General features: G+C 43.6%; 1 protein-coding gene across 2 annotated transcripts in view; it reads left to right on the top strand.

The window, feature by feature from the left end:
* Positions 1 to 19,744: 19,744 nt before the first annotated feature.
* The window catches only part of PXDC1 (PX domain containing 1), a 47,280-nt gene continuing 46,391 nt past the window's right edge, over positions 19,745 to 20,633 (top strand). Inside the window, exon 1 of one of the 2 annotated variants that reach the window (XR_006414159.1) lies at positions 19,745 to 20,573. Coding sequence is in view for 1 of the 2 variants with exons in the window: in XM_044424563.1 (XP_044280498.1) it covers positions 20,318 to 20,573 (256 nt within the window). In the remaining variant the exon portion in view is untranslated. The remainder of the gene's footprint in view (positions 20,574 to 20,633) is intronic. The other variant, XM_044424563.1, reaches the window with a different exon arrangement.

Here is a 20,633-nt window from a genome sequence, read left to right as displayed (position 1 = left end):
CCAGATTCAGGTTTCCAAGCAGTGAGGGTGCAATAGGTAGGACAGTGCTAACAGCTCCAATCCAAAATACTGGTTTCTTGTCTTCTTTTCCACAAAGAGATTTAGAATACAGTATTCTTAGTGTGGGTATGAAGAAAGTATCTCAGAATAGTCCTATATCAAGAAAAAATCATCTAACAATTAGGTTCCAGGGAGACCTGAATATCCTGAGCTATTGACACTGCTTTGAAAATCCAAGAGCCTGCCATTGCCTTAAAGCAGGGGTCTCAAACTCGCGGCCCGCGGGCCAATTGCCAGGACGGGCAGGGCACGGGGGAGGGGCCCTGCGGCCTTCAAAGCGCCGGTGGTGCCTGGGCTGGCCTCCGGGAGCGACTTGGGATGAGCGGCCCACCACCACCGCTTGATACGGCCCAGCCTCACCCAGACTCTACTTCCAGCGGCCCCCAGGTAAGTTGAGTTTGAGACCCCTGCCTTAAAGCAACTCACAGTGATCATCTTATAAAAATAGTTCCCGAGTTATGGATATCCATATTAAGAACAACCCAGACTTATGAATGAACAAATAGGCCATAAAGCCTATTAATTTTTTTGAAATACTGTGAAAAATTGTCATCACCAGAGATAAAGGAAATGGAAGGGTAGGGAGGGAGGCTTCCAAAGCATCACCAGAGAAGAAGCAAAAGGGGAGAGAAGGAGGCCTCCAAAGCATGCCTTGCTGCCCTGCCTATCCAGAGAGGGAATCTCTGGCATTTCCTTGCTGCAAAGAAGAGGTGCTGGTGAGTTTGGGCAGGGAGAAGGGCTAGCGATATTAGTGGTTTTTCCACTTTCATGGAGGTCCTGCACCCCTAGCCTCCACGAATGTGGCGGACTGACTATACATGATCCCACTTACATACAAATTCAATTTAAAGACAGATTTCCATTTTCTCAAAAACAGAATTCATCCACAACCTGGGAACTGGCTGTAAACAGAAATCAAATAGTAGAGACCATGTAACATTTTAGGCAAATAGTTTTTTTTTTTTTTGCTCTAAGTTTTTAAAAGACTTTTACATGGAATTGAATTACTTTGGGTCATTGATATACTTGGCTTTCCATGTTATTTACATATCATGTTTACATCACCATAAGCATTTCAGAATATACAGTAGAGGTGACAAATATATTTAAGGAATTAGATCTGATAGAAAGAGTGCCTGAAGAACTATGGATGGAGGTTCGCAACATTGTACAAGAGGTAGCAACTAAAGCCGTCCCAAAGAAAAAGAAATGCAAGAAAGCAAAATGGCTGTCTGAGGAAGCTTTACAGATAGCTGAGGAAAAAAGGGAAGCGAAAGGCAAGGGAGAAAGAGAAAGATACACCCAATTGAATGCAGAATTCCAGAGAATAGCTAGAAGAGATAATAATGCCTTCTTAAATGAACAGTGCAAAGAAATAGAAGAAAACAATAGAATAGGGAGGACCAGAGATCTCTTCAAGAAAATTGGAGATATGAAGGGAACGTTTCATGCAAAGATGGGCATGATAAAGGACCAAAATGGCAGGGACCTAACAGAGGCAGAAGAGGTTAAGAAGAGGTGGCAAGATTACACAGAAGAACTATGCAAGAAAGAGCTTAACGTCCCTGATAACCACAATGGGGTGGTCACTGACCTCGAGCCAGACATCCTGGAATGTGAAGTCAAATGGGTCTTAGGAAGTTTGAGCAACAACAAAGCTAGTGAAGGTGACGGTATTCCAGCTGAGCTATTCAAAATTTTAAAAGACGATGCAGTAAAAGTGCTACACTCAATATGCCACCAGATTTGGAAAACTCAACAGTGGTCACAGGATTGGAAAAGGTCAGTTTACATTCCCATCCTAAAGAAGGGCAATGCCAAAGAATGTTCAAACTACCGCACTATTGCACTCATTTCACATGCTAGCAAAGTTATGCTCAAAATCCTGCAAGCTAGGCTCCAGCAGTATGTGGACCGAGAATTACCAGAAGTACAGGCAGGATTTAGAAGAGGGAGAGGAACTAGAGATCAAATTGCCAACATACGCTGGATCATGGAGAAAGCTAGAGAGTTCCAGAAAAACATCTACTTCTGCTTCATTGACTATGCTAGAGCCTTTGATTGTGTGGATCACAACAAATTATGGCAAGTTCTTAAAGAGATGGGAGTACCAGATCATCTTATTTGTCTCTTGAGAAACCTATATGCGGGTCAAAAAGCAACAGTGAGAACTGGACACGGAACCACTGATTGGTTCAAAATTGAGAAAGGAGTTCGGTAAGGCTGTATACTGTCGCCCTGCCTATTTAACTTATATGCAGAGCACTTCATGAGAAAGGTGGGGCTAGATGAATCACCAGTTGGAATTAAGATTACTGGGAGAAATATCAACAACCTCAGATATGCAGATGATACCACTCTAATAGCAGAAAGTGAAGAGGAACTAAAGAGCCTCTTGATGTGGGTGAAGGAGGAGAGCGCAAAAGTTGGCTTGAAACTCAACATTAAGGAAACTAAGATCATGGCATCCAGTCCTCTCACTTCCTGGCAAACAGATGGGGAAGAAATGGAAGTAGTGACGGATTTTATTTTCCTGGGCTCCAAGATCACCGCAGACGGGGGACTGCAGCCAAGAAATTAAAAGACGCTTGCTCCTGGGGAGGAAAGCTATGGCAAATCTAGACACGTACTAAAAAGCAGAGACATCACCCTGCCAACTAAAGTGTGTATAGTGAAGGCTATGGTTTTCCCAGTTGCAATGTATGGCTGTGAAAGCTGGACCATAAGGAAGGCTGAGCGCCAAAGGATTGAGGCCTTTGAATTGTGGTGCTGGAGGAGACTCCTGCGAGTCCCTTGGACCACAAGGCGATCAAACCGGTCAGTCCTAGAGGAGTTCAACCCTGACTGCTCTTTAGAAGGCCAGATCCTGAAGATGAAACTGAAATACTTTGGCCACCTAATGAGAAGGAAGGACTCCCTGGAGAAGAGCCTAATGCTGGGAACAGTAGATGGCAAAAGAAGAAGGGGGCGGCAGAGGATGAGGTGGCTAGATGGAGTCACTGAAGCAGTTGGTGTGAGCTTGAGTGGACTCCGGGGAATGGTGGAGGACAGGAAGGCCTGGAGGAATGTTGTGCATGGGGTCATGATGGGTCGGATACGCCTTTGCGACTAACAACAACAAAGCATTTCAGATAGATGTTTTAATGGCATGGACCCCAGCCTTTTCCGTTATAAGAAATTCATTATCACTGTGGTGTGAGAATATGAAAGAAATAGCCCAAATGGACTTTGCTTCCTGAAAGAAAGAAGGAGGCAGTTGCAGACAAGACTCCTTGCTTCTGGCCTCAGGAAAGAGTGGTCACCATCTGAGAGAGCTCCATGGGAAGGGCTTTGCCTAAATCAAATTTAGGTTTCTTTGGAAGGCAGAGTGGCTTTGAGTCTGTGCAGTTCAGTCTTCTGACTCTGAAACATGATGGTGTCATTCAGGATCCTAGATAAAAGAATAATAAACTGTAAATTGGCAAAACGCATAAGCAAAAAACAAAAACAAAAAAAACTATCCAATGGAAGAGAAAGGGAAGAAGGTTGCTGAAGGAAACCTGGTTTACTTGAGGAAGCACAACCTACTCAAGCAGAATCCTGTGGTTCTTGCACATTGTTACATGTAGGGAGAGGTGGTCTTTCAGATTGCTTTTGTCCAAGGAGAAAAGGGCAATGAGGTTTTTAAAAAGACAATTTTTGTGTACATTCTTAACAAAAAGATGGGGGTGTAAACCAACTCTAGAGAGCCCTGGGGACCACTGATTTGGCAAAAGAGGCTAACGGCAGTAGGAACCAAGACCTTGGGCACTCTGTCTTCCAGGGGCTGATGTACAAGAGCATGGCAAAAGCAGCCCTGGCTGTGTTTTCAGCTCCCATCCAGACACACAATATGTTTGCTGCCTGAAAAGACTTTTGCCATCATTGGACACTGAATCATTACCTTTCTTTCAGGACAGGTTTTCAGAGAAAAAGGTCAGTCCTGGGTTAGAGGGATGCTGTAGAAGACTAGCCAAGGATTTGCCTCTCCAGTACAATCACATACTACAAACAGATCAATCACTAGAGTTGCCTCAGAAAAACTCCAACTTCTGCCAGAAGCAGCTGGCCAAGGGAGTGAGTGGGGAGCGGGGAGCAGGGCTGTAGCCCATTCATACATTCCTCCCTGTGGGGGAGTGCCTGTGTCCAGTGCCCATTCCCCATGCATCTCTTATGCCCACCAAAAATGCCACTTTTGTACATATTTATGCTTAGAGTATAATGTTACAGACTGGGAAGGGGGAATGATAATCACCATTGGTGGACATCTTCCTGTTTCTTCACACTGCTTCACTGCAAAATAGTTACCAATGGGTTGCTATTAGTAGGAATTAACCTCCTGACATACATCTAAATCTGTCCAGCCACTTGGAGAGTTTCTCAGTGTATTTCCAAAGACACCTCTTGTCACCCTTAGGAAATTACTACCCTAGCAGGGCATTGGTGCATTTTTTCTTCTTTTCCTTTTCCTTTCCCATTTTTTTAAAGAAACAATTTATTTCTCTAACAAGACATATAACTTTCAGAAATTGTTGTTGGTGTAGCAGACGCATTCTATTGGCTGTTTTCTGTCAGGCATAAATCTTGTTTCTTAGATTCTACAGAGGTTGCTAACATTTCTGTTCTCTGCATATATAAAAGGTATTGACTAGAAAATGTATAGAAAAATCAAAGTATACTTAATAAGAGACCTGTCTGTGGAACATGGATAAATATTTCCAATTACATATGGTGAAGATGTATTTCCCTCCCCCTTCTCAATTCAGCCCAAAAATAGCAGAATATAAAAGACCTTCCTCTTCCAGAAGTCATTCAAAATGAATAGCAGTTAAAAAAACACTGGGGAGGCAGGATGGAGAAATGGAGTTAGAAGTTTCCATCTCCCAAGATATGTACCCTGATGGTAATTCAGTATTTTATTGCCAAGAGAGATCATCCACTTTTTAAATGAATCTTTCTTTCAGGAATGCCATAATTTTACTGCAAATTGTTCTGGGTGCACCAGCACATTTCAGTCCAAATTATACATTCATGAATGAAAACATGCTACAAATGACCAAACAAAAGTTCAACATCTTATACTGAAAAGATTTTGTTTTACAATGGAATAGATATATTTTTAGGTACAAAACTATTGTTCTGGAGAACTATGAGCTTGGTCTCAAATCCCATATTACTTAGACTCCTCCAAAAGCCATAATCACCGTAGCAGCATGTAATGCATGTACGGGCTTCCTTTGCCATTTTTTAAAGCAGGGGTTCCTGGTCATCCTCATAGGATGAACAAATTGAAAATATATTTTTATTAACTAAAATCTTTGGAAATGGGATGGTGTCTTTTAATTCAAAAACATTAATGCTTCCCAGCATAATTATTGAGTTTTTGGTGGTGGCAACAGGGCAGGGACTGAAGGGGCTACAGAGCAACCCAAGGGTGCCATGTGCATCTTATGAGCTGTGAGTTGCCCACCCGCTACTGTGGCTGTGTCTGGTCATTGTATAGATATGTAATAATCTTTTAGACTCTTTTTGTTAGAACGAGCAATGAAGTAATAGTGGAAATTCTATTTCTAAAATCTAAATTATCTCTGAATCCCGTTGTTGGATATTTCATTTTGTTAATGATTGATATAAAAAAAGAACAAGAATGTCTGTTTTTGATGTGCACAACTATATAAAATAAGGATGGATGAATGTTTTTGAAGTACCAGGCAAACAGTTGAAATTAAGGCTCTGAGAAAATAGGTGCTCTAGTCTTATAAACAGAAACGTTTTATTGCACTGGAGAAGGATTAAATCATGTCAAGAACTACTTCAAGGAATACTCAGTATTGTAAAATAAGTGGGACCTAAAACACAATGTTGTTGTGTGGACTTCTCTTGCTCAGTGGTTTGCTCCATTGGTGTCCTCAGTGGTACTCCATTTCGTTCCACCACCCATATAATCTTCTGTCCCATCCCAATATTCAGCCCTCACTGGGCTGGTTTTAAGGATATTTTTCCCCTCAAGATTTTCTGTGCTTCTGTAACCTTGGGATTCCCCTGAGTGTTGATACCTGCGAATGAGTCCTATTGAACTCAGTGAGGCCTACTTCTGAGCAGATATAAGATTGCACTATGAGCTTATTAAAACCATTAAGCTTAAGCACACTTAAAATGTTCTGAATTGTGGCCCCCCAAATTCTAGCAAGATACACTAGCAGCAGATACAAAACACTCCAAGGACATAGATTTTTAACAGCTTTCTTATAAAAACATCAAAATCTTTTAGGATTATGCAGGATGCTATAAATACCTTTATGCCCCAGACTTACTGGCATACTTGAATAAATTTCCTTATCAACTGGGAAGGAGGTATGCTATTTGAATGCCTATAATCTAAGAGGGAGTCTGGCATCGAAAGGAAACATATTGTAGAAAGAAATAGTATGTATTTGCAAAGCACTGTATTATGCTAATTTGAGCGTGAAAGTAGTGCATTTTCTTTACTAAATACTTCCTTTTCTCATTTATGCAACAACCATTTAGAGGAAAATGAAAGATTCCTGAAATGTTGAGGCTGTGTGTTTTTGTTGGGGTTGTAATGTGTGTGTGTGTGTCCCTTTTTAAACTTCATTCCATCCCTGTAGTCACACAGCATGAGAAAATACATGCACTGAGGTAATTAATTTAAATAGAAATTAAAACATTAGCACAAAAGGGCTTGGTGATGTTTGACATTACAGCCAGTAAGCCCAATAAGCAGCCTTCATGTTTGCATGGCTGCATTCTGCATAGCATTTAGTGGCCTCTGGGTCACAGGGCAAGTTTCTGCTCTTTCTACAGCCTTCCCTTCTGTAGGCAAGGCTCCAGCATAGCATTCCGGTATGGCTGACAGAGGATGCAATGGCAAAAGTCCCAAACTCTTCACATCACTGAGAGGGAGGGAGGGAGGGAGGGAATGCCTAAACACGGCTTAGAAATTATATTAAATGCATGATTGGATTACCTTAAAAATGTATCTAGCTTTGTTTTGGTTTGTATGCAGCAGCCATAGAGAGGCAATTAGGATAATGGTATATATGCTGGTATGGGACTAGGCCTCCCTGAAGCTGTTAACTGTGGAATGCAACTGGCCTATTGTAGCTTCTCTCCTATATGAAAGAGCCACTTCAGTGGGTATTTTCATTTGGACCTCTTTGAATGGGGAAAGAGTGAACCTCTCATCATACAGTGTTCCCATCCTGATTCTCCTCACTTTTTTTGCTTGAAGAAACCACCAGAAATGTTAAATCTGATCAGCCATTTAACATGACATGTAATTTGACTTCATTTTTGGAGCCATACCTTTGCAACGATACTCCACCCAGGACTCTTAAAACACTGATTTCCCTGAAGCCACCTAGGGCATCATGGGAATTATGTGCCCTCATCACTAGCAGCACGGTTTATGGTAGAACTCTGACTGTATCTGTTTGTCTTCAAACCTCCAGGTTTCATTCTTGCTTACTGAAAATAGCCTTGGCAAATGCTTTGGTTCTGGTCCAAGAACAGAATCTTAACAGCAGCTCAGTACTAGCACACTTGGTGTAATGATAGTTTGCTGTTGCTTTTGTGATGAGTTTCCTAGGGAAGCCTGTCACACCAAGATGGTTTACACAAGTGCAGTGTCATCTAAGCTGGTGCCAGACACTGTTGGATCCTGCCAGAAGAATTAAACCTCCAGCACCATAACATGAATACCCCTAGCCATCCCTCTTAATCATGGCCCCAGTTATACACACACTCATGCACCTTTATCCTCAGGTAGACTATTCTGGTGACCAGCCTGCTTGAACATTCTAATGTTTTTCAAAGTCACACATTGGACCCTCAGGGCACTCAGTTAGGAGCATCAAGGAAGCACCCAAATGCAGTAGATCCCTTTACAGCAGACCACACACTCAGTACCAAGATCCACCAACGAGCTTTTTAACTGCAACAATTTTAACGTACAAAATGGACCTGGAATCACCACAGCAGTTGGCACAACACTTGCCCTCCAATGGATCCTCATTAAAGGATTTAAACTGTATTGATTGCCAAAACTCCTGTTTCCCTTTCCACTCATAATCAAAAGACTTGTTGACTAAAAGCTTCTTTGAATGTCCTTACAAAAACAAAACCATTAAGATTTTTTTCAGTATGAAAAAATACAAAAACTGAATGAGGTTTTAATAACAATAATGGAATTGTTTGACCAACAAATATTTTATCCCAACTTTCACATATTCTGCCCTGCATAGTTCTCCAAGTGCAGGGGGCTATGACATCCAAACTGAATGGCTCTCTAAATTAATACATTTATTAAATTCTTTAGATTAAGTCAAACTTTGCTTTCTTCCTATTTAAAAGCAGGACTGACATATTACGATCAGAGGAGTCCTGTGATCACTTTCATTAGGGATTCTGTTATTTTTGGATTACCACAGTAACTTGTTGTAAAAAAAAAAAGTATGCAGTTCTTTTTATTTTGTTTCCACCCTTGAAGAGGCTGGAGGGGGGGGGGGCACCATGTACTGGAACAAGAAAGATTACAAAAGCTTTCCTTAGCTCACGAAGTGTCACATTAACCCCCATTTCTTGAAATTCATTGAATATTTCCAGCATCTCAGAACACATGCAGAACAGATGTCTAGTCATTCCAGGATATAAGAAATCCTTTGTCACAAGCCACAGAGAAGTGGGTGGGATGTGAGATGCTCCTAGAAACTGTAGTTATCACAAATCATGGTCTGTACACCCAATTCAATCCATAGCTTCTTAATTTAGTTTATAGCTGATTGTGGATTCTGTTTTGGCTATTTGAATAAATTTCTATAGCCATGCTTAGGCATTGCATCCGAGCAGAGTCACTACTTGTTTGGTCAGACATGGGAACCTCATTGTAAACTTCCTCTTAGTGCTCTATTGAAAGCTGGTTGCTTTTAACTAAGACTGTATCATTGTGCTGATTTTCTTAAGTAACTGTATTAAATAATACACCATCACTATTAATATTATTATTAATAATAATAATGATACAATAATAAATGTATTACCCCCAGAGGGCTTGACTGGGGCCTCAGAACAGTGAATTTGGCCTCTACTGCTGTGACCTAACATTTCTGTACAATAATGCTACATCCCATGCCACAGTGAAGTGCTTAGATTTGATGGTTTTGGAATGGTTATATCATCAGGTACTATGATGGCATTCATACTTAATGGTGAGACTGTTGTTAGTCACGAAGTCGTGGCCGACCCATCGCGACCCCATGGACAATATTCCTCCAGGCCAATGGTGAGATATAAATTTTCAAATTAAAAAACTTGGGCATGGGAAGATTTTCAGAAGAGAAACAGGGAGAGGGAAGCATCTCTCCCACCAAGGACAGATGCATGCAGTATTCATGCCCAGATGGGTTAATTTCCCACCCAGTGAATTTGCAGCTGAGTTCACAGCTCACTTTCTTAGCCATAATACTACAGCAGCTCTACTTCCATGTGGGAGAAAGTGTGCATTACATGTGCATCATTGACTGTACAAGCAGCAAAACAGCCATGTAGATGTGTAATTTTGTAAATATGGTGTACATTTTTTCCAGCCAGTTTCAATGGGGCCTGTACCCATGGCTAACAATGTCAATTGCAGTCTTAGTGTCATTATCACTGAATTTGATTGTTTTTTTAATCATGGCATTATGAAGTAAATCCCTTGTGGTCAAGAATTTAGTCAGTGGCTGGATTCACATGACATGAAAAGCAATTGTGCATTTTTTTAACCTGGTTGGTCTGTCATGTTGTCAGAACCCAGACATGGTATTTCAGTGTGGTACATTTGGCCTTTAGAAACCATGAAGAGAAACAACGGTTTGCTGTATGGTTTCTATGTACCACCTTGGCTTGTGCCATCTGAACCCAGCACTGTGGTTTCCATAGTCCAGGAATGTGACTAGCACAGAATCTCACGGAAAGACTGGCAAATCCAGGAGTCGCTCCAGTCATCCAGCTGCTGAGGAAGAGGCAGACAACATAGTCCAGGAGCAATGCTCCTTTGGATTGAATTTCAGGTGTGGTGGCTGATGGGATATGTGCCAACAACAGGAGGACTGAGTGAAGAGGATGATAACATAGAAAACACTTGATCCTATGTCTGGTAGCTTATGGTGAAAGAAACCGTGTACTGTGAGAATCATGCAAACTTGCTGGTCGCATTGTGTGAACCCAGCCAATCCATTGCTAGCCAGTCTTATTGGAAAAACTGTTTATGCACATCTTCCATTGTTGGTAGTAGTATAATGTGTGTGCCATGATCTCACATGGGTCTCTTACCCCCATGCCACACTCACACAAGTAGCACAAGCATTTCATATCATGGGAATTGACTCTCATGTGAGGTAGACAGAATTTCCATTCATAGAAGCAAGTGAGTTTTCGCCTTCTTTTGAAACACTATACTGTACATTAAAATGAATTCAAGACAGCTGCAATAATAAAAAGCAAAAAAATGAACTGTGTGAAAAGAGATACAATTCCTCCCACTCTGACGTATCTGTTTCACAATAGTCAATTTTCCGAAATTCATTCTGCCACTCTGCAAACTACTGAGTAGTGATTTAATTGCTTAACTTTATGTAATCTGCAAAGAAATAGCACTAATTTTGTAACTTTAGCATTTTATAAAGTTAAACATCAGTGTGATGTTCAGTGTATTTTGTTGTCAAATGTGATATATAATTGCAGCCAGATGGAACAATCTGGTTGTGTGAAGGAGTTGCCTTTACAAATCCAGATTTAAAACCAATGGAGCATAATTTGCCAAGTGTTGAAATAAAATGAAAAACTTCTTTGGATGTTAATGGATCTGGATTATGCTCTGTATGTCCCTGTAACTTGCTAGCTTCCACGTATTTTAGCTTCTCATATAAAAAAAAATGCAAAGGTGTAGAAGGTAAGAAATCTAACAGAATACAGATTTGTATAGCACATGCTCCATAGAGATCATTATAATTAGGTAGAAGCTGTAGGCGTGAACAGACACTCAAACTTGCAGTATGGTATGACAGCACAGAATTCATGTCTGGCCAAAGGTATTGATGCCTGGAAAGCAATTCACTGGTGACTTTGCATGACAAAATGACCCACCATGCAAATAAGTGACAGCAGGGGTTCTCAAGGCTATCAATGACTCCTAGACTTGTTGGCTATGTGCTGCCTCTGTTATCAGAAGTGATATGCTTATATACACCAGTTGCTGAGGGGCTTGGGCAGGTGGAATTCTTGTGTCCAACCTGCTGGAAGGATCTTGTGGGCAGCTGGCTTGCCACCATGTGAACAGAGTACTGGACCGTCAGTACCACCGGTCTAATCAAGTGTGGCTCTTATGTTGTTGACTGAACAACGCAAGATGTGTCCCACCAATAACAGAACTTACAGTGGATTGCAAGTCTTCACTCTTAGTCTTCCTGCAGATATCCCAGGGATCTGTGTGGCAGAACCTGTCTTGTCTCCCCTACTCATTCCAATCTTGACTCCTTTTGTGGTTGCCATGGCCTTCCCTCCATTTTTTGAAGAATGCTTTCCACACTTGCCAGCCAGTGCCAGCCAGTGCCAATTCCCCAAAATGCCCAATAGTGCAGGATCTTTTTGGCAGAGACATATATGAATGCCATGGCTGCATATGCCCCTGTCAAAACCACACTGCACCGCACCACATCCTATTTAGCCCTGTCAAAAACCCTATTTTAAAAGAAATCCTTACTTTTCACAGCTGTCAAAAGTAAGTGCTCCCATAAATGGGGTGGGATGCACTCTTCCACTTTCTTGAGCACCTAGAGACTCAGGAAATAGTTGAAAAGGCAGAAGACACGGCGAACTGTCAGGTCCACACTTAAAAGATAGAGCAGTGGTGGCGAACCTATGGCACGCATGGCACAGCGGGCACGCAGAGCCCTCTCTGTCAGCACACAAGCCAAGTTGGCCCAGCATCGCCCCAGCAGCCGAGCATCGGATAACAGCACTCACGGGGGCCACGTGCATGCTCAGAAAGGAGTAGCGGCGCCAGGCAATGACATCATGAGCCACGACTCATTAGCCGTGACTCGTCCAAGCTTTCACATGGCCAGTCCATGCGCTGCCAAGGATGTATATATATTTGCTGGACTGGCTGCGAGTTGTTTTTTCTAAACCAAAACCTCAGTTTTCAGGTTTTATTGCAGTGTTGGCACTTTGCAATAAATAGGTGGGTTTTCGGTTGCAGTTTGGGCACTCGACCTCTTAAAGGTTCACCATCACTGGGTTAGGGTTAGAAAAATGAGGTGTCCTGGCATGATTTTGATGGTTGGAATGTGTTCAGAATGGGCAGAAATGATGAGCTGTGCAGAAAAAGCTACTTGAGGAAGGCTTTTTCAAAATCGCCCTCTTTTCAATGGAACTTTAGCCCTGTATTAGGGTTAAGGGTGTGCACCAAGGCAGGGTTAGGGTTATTAAAACAAGGTGTCCTGGCATGATTTTGATGTTTGGGTTCAGTCAGTGGTGGCAAACCTATGGCACGCAGAGCCCTCTCTGTTGGCATACAAGCCAGGTCGCCCCAGCATCACCCCAGCAGCCGAGCATCAGATGACAGCGCGCAGAGGGATGATGCACATGCTCAGAAAGGAGTAGCGGCGCCAAGTGATGACATCATGAGACGCAACTCATTAGCCACGACTTGTCCAAGCTTTTGCATGGCCAGTCCGTGCGTTGCCAAGGATATATTTATATTTGCTTGGACTGGCTGTGAGTTGTTTTTTCTAAACTAAAACCTCAGTTTTCAGGTTTTATTGCAGTGTTGGCACTTTGTGATAAATAAGTGGGTTTTGGGTTGCAGTTTGGGCACTTGGTCTCTTAACGGTTAACCATCACTGACCTAGAGGATCTCACTGCAAAGCAGGTGATGTTGGTTGCAAGCTTATTTCACAATCAAACATCTTTCCTGCACCCTTTCTTTGTACTTAAGAGCTATCTGGTGAAAGCAAAATGATATATTTGAAGCCTGGCTTTGCCAATGTTTCTGGATGTTGACAACAGGTGACAACAGGTGCTTATTTGGATACTGACTAAAGTCTTCAGATTTCAGGTAGCAAAATTTCAGTTGTACTTTCACAATTCTAAACTACCAACTTTTTAAAAAATAAAATATGTGCATGTTTCTGGCACAATTTAAAAGGGTGGTACACCAGTCATGGCCATTCTAATGTGCTGCTGGGGTACGTTGGAAGGGTTGTCTGTGGCTGTTATTTCAGAGACCAAGAAAAGAGATCTCCAAAAACTGGGGTGATGGTGGTGGTGCAGAGCCATGGCAACCACGAAAAGTGTTTCAATCACAGCTGGAGAGAGCAAAGCAGGGACAGTCACTACACAGTGGCACTCGAGTACTTGGTGGAGCAACTGTCACTGATGAGTGTTTGGGCAAGCTTGGTAAGAGTGGCCCCATTCCTTCATCCACAATTGGGATGGTTACCCAGGTTCTGATGCTGCACCAACCAATCCCTAAAGCAAACTATGAGTTGCAAGGTCAGTTTAAAGATGGCTGCACAACAGACAATTGCAGTAATTCAATCTTGAGGTTACTAGCATCCATATCACTCTGACCAAGCTATCCTGATTCAGGAAAGGCTAAACCAAATGAAAGGTAAACCAAATGAAGACATTAAAAAGTACTCAAAGCCATTACAGTCACCTGGGACTCCAGGAGAAGTGATGGATCTAAGAGCACACTCAAATCACAAACATTCTTTCAGAAGGAGCACAACCCCATCCAGAACAGGGAATGAGCCTGCCTCCTGGACTCACCTACAGGGCATCCATCTTGCTAGGATTCAGTTTGTTGGCCTCCATCCAGCCCATCACTCAATACAGTGGAGCTGTGCTTCATCAGCATACCAACAACATTTCAATCTGAATCTCCTAATAACTGCTCCCAGAGGTTTTATATAGATGTGATGCAACATTGGGAACAAGACAGTCACTGGGGAACCCCACAGGCCAATCGCTAGGGGTCTGAGGAATGGCCACCAATGTTACTTTCTGAAATCACCCCTGTGGCCACAGGTGACCAATGTGACACAGGGTGGCCAAGACCAGTCCTGCAGAGCTGATCAGTAGGATACCATAGTGTTGAAAGTCAAGAGACAGAGTAGAATTATCAGGATTGCACTCGCCCCATCCCATTCCCTAATCATCCATCAGGGCAACCTGGTCTTGTAACCAGGATGAAACCCAGGAGTGTTAACAGCTCCCAGGGAACCCAAAAGACTTTTGCTGGATGGTTCCTCAAGGATACGATAGAAACTGGACAATAAAACTATTTTGCTGTCTTCAGTGCTATGTAGCATTACAGACTCCAAAGAGGAGCTGATTATCTTCATTTTGGGCCTTATGCCATTTGTGCTCTAACCAGCATCCAGCCTGTTTAATTGATGGCACTTCCACAATATAGGAAGGAGAAGAGGGTTCTACAATGCAAGAGAGGGCACTTGAGGGCAATCAAGGTGATAGTCCTCCATATCTCACCTTTTCTAGCTTGGTCAGTGAGGATGCTGGGAAGCAGGTACAACAGTAGCCTCCCCAGTCTGTCTGCCCAACACCAGGAGAACCCCTCAATATTCACTCCAGGGTGGAGCAATTTCCTGGTGATAGCTACACATGATGGGTTGCTGTGTCACGCAGACCCAGTAATAATGTTTATCATTCTTTGGGTAATCAAGGATATGACTAAGAGAACCAAACTGGGATTCTTTTCCATCTCTCCAGTGGTTCAGAAAGTCTGTAGAAGACTCATTCAAGATGAGCTTGGAATTTTATTGTAGGGAATATTGTATCCGTCTCAAGAATCAAAAGCTGAGAAGTGTTCCCTATCATTCAAAAACTGTACAAATACTAAAACCAATCTGAATCAGTGTTTTCCCCATTATGTGGTAGCCTTGCCTAGATATTAGTAAATATTGGGCTAAAATTCTCAGTATCATCTTCAATATGACTTAGCATAAAGATGAACCTCCAAAGGTGTTATGGCCTGTCCTTGATCATCCAAGCTGTAACTAGACAAAAGTGATGTTAAAATATGACCCCAATCTTGTGTTTTCTGCAATACCAGAACTCTGTGGGAGGGCTGTGTTCTTGTAGAGAGCATTGGCAGAGAGAGTTGGCAGGCAGGGCATTTAATTCAGTCTACATCCCCTGTAAATATTTCCACTTCTGTGGTTGTTCCCTCCACTCCAGCCATGCTTTAAGAACTCAGCTGGGAAATATAGATTTAAAACAGTCTGGAGGAAATAAGTGGAAGGTGGAAAATGGTCAGGTATCCTGTTGAGTCACCCCTGCAAGTCCCCCCCTCCCCCGTGTCTTAGCATTAGGAAGAAATCAGGGGACTGGTCAGGTTCTCATGTTTCTATTGTAATGCCTTCCTTCTTCAGTGAGGTGCTGCCAAAAATATAATCACTGATAATGGAAAATCTTTCCAAGTTCCATCAGTCACAAAGTGCTTAAGAGAAGTCCTGGTGGTAGCTGAAATGGACTATGTCTCAGGTTAAAAAAGATTAAGGTCCTATTAGCTTTTTGATCTCCATTAATTTCCTCTGAAGCTATATGTAAATAAATATTATTTGTATTATGATTTGTGATTTGTAGCTGCCTGGGGCAGTCTTAGTCCATTTTAGAATGAATCTATTGAAAACCTATGCCATTTTGGTCCTCCACAAGCTCTTCAGACCAATGGGCAGGGAAGTGCACAACATCAGAGAATCCAGAAGGCATCACTGGTTCTCAAGAGCAGAAGAGCAATGTGCCTCTCTGCTCACAGGCAGCTCCTTATCAACACACATTGTCCACCCACATGCAAAGTGACTTTTGCACTCCACACTCATACTATGATAGAACACCACCATTTGGTTAAGTCAGGTGACAATGTCTGACCAATGGGAGAGCAGGCGGGGTGGCTGGAAGACACACCCATAATTGATTGATTAATTCATTCATTTCTGTTTCAGAAGTGAAATTACATTGGATACAACCAGGCAGTGGGGGCATCTGACCGATTTTTATGAAAGACTCTTAACACCCTCACCCAGAAAGCCATGCTGGTTAAACTGGTTTCAGTTTCTAATTTGCTAAAAGAGATTAATAAGCAAAAGGCTGTAAATACTGGATGGGTGCTACCTGCACTTGAAATGGGGCAGGTCAAGGCCAAATGCCATCTCTCAGGCAGACCTAAACCCATATCACTTCTTCCCAATGGACATAGCTGAGTCTGCTCACCCACTTCATCTCCTCTTCAAAAGAAACCATCACAATTCCCTTTTTCTCTCCTACTACAACTACTGTCAAAAATTAGGCTTGTATATCTGACATTTCTTTCCCTCCCACAGTATTGTATCATCTCAGGATTTTGTCCAGGCTTCCTTTCCATGGAAGTTAAGGAAAGGCCTCAGCCTGCCATGCAATCATCCAGTACCAAGCCTTCCCTTGAGAGGGTGACTCTATGCAGCCATTGCCTCCTACATCAGTTTTTCCACAACACAAACAATCCTTCATTCCCTCTTTGCGAAGCTAAGTATGCAGACTGGGCCCAGGAGTCCAGAGCAGACAGCCACACTAAATGAGGCAAGCTCCTTCACTCACTGCCCCTTTTTGCCTCAGGCGGGGGTGGGGAAAAATTCACTTACACGATTAATCATTTCTTTGCTGGGTCAATGGGAGGTGAGGAGGAGGAAACTCATCATCATCTTTCAGCCTGTCTGTAAAATCATGCAGATTTTTTTTCTACCAAAGCTGCACTCTTATGAAGATACATAAGCAGATATCATCTCTAGGGATTATTAAGAAGGGCACGTCTGGATTGTTCATGGGTGTAACATAACATGTGGTGGTTGTTTTTTTTAACACAAGGACAAGATTAATATCTAGTGAAGTGCCATGGAGCTCTTCTGGAATTCTTGCTTGTCTTCATGCTGAGCAAGGAGCTATACCTCTGTGAGGAGTAAGGAAAGGCAAAAATGGCCCAATCACGCAATGCAGGGCTTAGCCAAGGCATTTTAGGGCACAATCCTATGCATATTTAGACAGAATGGGCACTCAAGATGCAGCTAGACAGCCATCTGTTAGGGATGCTTTAACCTGAAGTCCTGCATTGAGCAGGGGCTTGGACCTGATGGTCCTCTGGCCTCTTCCAACTCTACTTATCTATGATGTGTTGATTCTTAACCCTAAATATACCCCAATATTAAACTATCCATACATGATTCATATTGAGACATAACAAAAGAAATATAAAGGCATACTCTGGATAGCAGCAAATATGCATCTTATCCCTCAAAAATGTTGCCACCAGCAACAGCCTGATGGCCTCTAAGACCCATCAGTAGCAGGAGCGCCCTTTAGAATTGAAGTCAGTCAAAGTCCCCCTCTTATGCCAGGTGGAAAAAAGCCAGCCAGAGGTCAGGTTTGCATATCATGCTAACTCACCCTGGTAATAAGCCACAGGAGTAGAGTTGTTTAGAGAATGGCTCCCAATGCACCCAACAGATGATCGGGCCACCCTTTATCTAGCTTCCCAGGAAACACCATGGCAGGACCAACTTGTCTTCTCTCTCCCCTGCAATTGTGAGCCATGTTTAGACATGTCAAGGCTTTTTCCTCATTATTTTTTGACAGCCATTGGCAGTCCTTCTGAAGTGTCCAAGCAGCACATTGGAGGCCACCATTTAAATAATTGTACTCTAAATTTGCACATTTCTTTTTGTAGATTTAAAAATGTTCTGGGAAACAAAAAAGAATGTTGACTGCTATACTGCTATACACCTGACAAAAAGCACCCATTGGCCTGTCAAAAAACTCTTTTAAAGGGAAGCCAGAATTTTGGCAGTTAGTCAGGAAAAAGAAGTAGGGAGTATTTTTTCACTTTCCGGAGCATCTAGATACCTGGAAGAAAATGCAAAATGTGCATCACCCTGAGGACCATCAGGCCAAAAAAGACAAGCATGAGGATCTCATGCAAAGGGGGTATAAATCCAACCTGTCCCTTTTTGTGAGCAAAATGGGATGCCAGCTCATGACAGCCTCTTGGGCACTTTGAAGGGGCTATCACTAATGGTGTCATGGGTACTATCACCAAGAGTGGCAAGAGGGTCCCCTCACCCACCTTTTCATTCATGTTGTGTTTTCCCCTGGACTCTACCTATGGTGGGTTAGTTCATCTGTTTTGGATAAAACCACAACCCATAGAATAGATGGGTTCTCAGGTTAGCTTGCTTAAGAAAAACAAGTCACCATGGTTAAAGTAGGCTAGGTTAGGACAACACAGCAACAAACCATGTCTACTTTCCCCTGATGTCATCTAAGCCAGGTCAGAGAATAAGGGTCAGGTATTTCAGAAAATCCTGTACATAGGTATTTCCTATGGGCCGCAATACAACTCAAAATAATCCAGCAAACTTGATCATAGCTTCTGAGCAGCAAACAGAAGCTTCATAATAATTCCCTGTATAGGTACAGGTATATGCAATCCAAAGGAGAATCCGCTCCCATTAATTCCTATGGGTCACCATCTAGTATGAAACAGTCCAGTGCAAGCCTTATTGAAGTTGTGAGAACCCATAGGAATTAATGGGAGATAATTCTCCTTTGGCTTGCATAGCAACAAGAGCCCAGCTTTCATTTTTTTCTCCTCTCCAACTCTGTGCCACATGGACTGTTAAGAACTGGCTATAACTTCTGTTTTGTTATTTGTTTATTTACTTATTATTGCTTACTGTGTTTTAATGCAATATGTTGCTAATCAGCTCCAGATAAGCCCATTATGACCCACCTCAGGACAAGGGATTTCTCCAGAGGGCCAGGCCCCCCTCTCAGACCTGGAAATGAAACCCAACTTTCCATCCCAGGCCAATAACACGAGCGGATTAGATGGGTTCTGTTTTGACGGACGCGGTTGAGAGGGACTGATCTAAGGAGGTACTGAAAGGGGGAAGTTTTTAATCTCACCTTCTCTCCTACCCACACATTTCTTTTGTTTTGATTTGTAAACCGAAATCGATTAGGGCCTTTCTGAGAAGATCTGACCCGCCTTTTCCAGCTGTTGCAAAAACGGAGGGACAGAAGAATTCGCATTCTCCCCCCGCCTCCCCCGAAATCATTATCCCGGCGGGACCGAGCGAGCGCGGACACGGCGCGCTACGCTCGGCTTCTTTGACGCCCCTACTTAATCAGCGCGGTGGAGGAGGGACGGCGCTGTCAACTTGTCGCTCGCTCGACGGCTACGCAACAGCCCTCTCTGTTCGGAGTGGGCTGTGGAGAAAATTATCGGATTTTCCTGCGGAAAATCAGCCTCGGTTTGCAGGCAAGGGGAAACCGTCAGAAGAGCAGCTTTTCGCCACCCCAGTCCCATCAAGCGCAACACTGGGGAAAACTGGAGTGCAGAAGGTAAAAAGGCCGTCCATCCACTCGTCTCCGTCTGTCCACGCACTCTTTTAGTGGAGTTATCAGCCTATCAAATCGGTCTTCGTTTCTTCGGCTTCTGCCGCATTTCTCTCGCTCTTTTCCTCAAAAGCTACTTCTGGCACGATCTGATCGGTATCTTTATTCCATGTCACCCCTTAAGGGAGTCGGAGAGAGAGGCAACAGAGAAAGGGTCTTTTTCCGCTGTTCCTCCACGAGTTGACGTCGGAAACGAACTCTGTGCCAAACCTTTTGTTTTGCAACGCGATCTTTGGCTGGCCCGAGGAAAGAAAAATGAAGACTTAAGAAGCTACGGCGCACATGGGGAACAGAGCGCTAACAACCCTGCTCGTTCGGGCCATGGAAATTATAATCATAAATGTCCCGAAGCGCAAGAAATAAAAATTAAAAAGCGTGAGAGGGAGAAAGAGAGACGAGCTCTTGCCAAATTGCTCGACAGCTCCTCTCCCCCATCCAGTTCTTGTGACACGCAGCGGCAAAGTAAGGCAACTGTAACGAAGACACAGCAGAGGAGGAGGAAGAGGAGGAGGTTCGCTGAGCCCTCCCTTCTCCCCGCCCGAGCAGCACCGAGCGCAGGAGGCGCCTGGCCGGAGCGCCAAGGCAGTCTCTTGCGCCCAGCCCGACGGCGGCGATGGTGGCGACAGCGACGGCTCGCTCTTCCCGTCGCGACTAGCCGCGCAGTCGCAGGGCGGCGGAGCGGCGTCCCCCTGGCGGCGGCGGGGAATGCGCAGGCTGTGGCGGCGGGATGGCCTCGGCCGTGTTTGAGGGCACCTCGCTGGTGAACATGTTCGTGCGGGGCTGCTGGGTGAACGGCATCCGGAGGCTGATCATCAACCGGCGCGGGGACGAGGAGGAGTTCTTCGAGATCCGCACCGAGTGGTCGGACCGGAACGTCCTGTACTTGCACCGCAGCTACTCGGATCTGGGCCGCCTCTTCAAGCGCCTGCTCGACTCCTTCCCAGAGGATCGTCCCGAGCTGTCACAGTCCCCCTTGCTGCAAGGTTTGCAGAACGCCTCTCTCTCTCTCTCTCTCTCTCTCTCTCTCTCTCTCTCTCTCTCTC

Source organism: Varanus komodoensis, unplaced genomic scaffold, assembly GCF_004798865.1.
Source record: "Varanus komodoensis strain SLA01 unplaced genomic scaffold, ASM479886v1 scaffold14_3, whole genome shotgun sequence".
NCBI lineage: Eukaryota > Metazoa > Chordata > Lepidosauria > Squamata > Varanidae > Varanus > Varanus komodoensis.
This window is presented reverse-complemented; position numbering and strand designations above follow the sequence as displayed.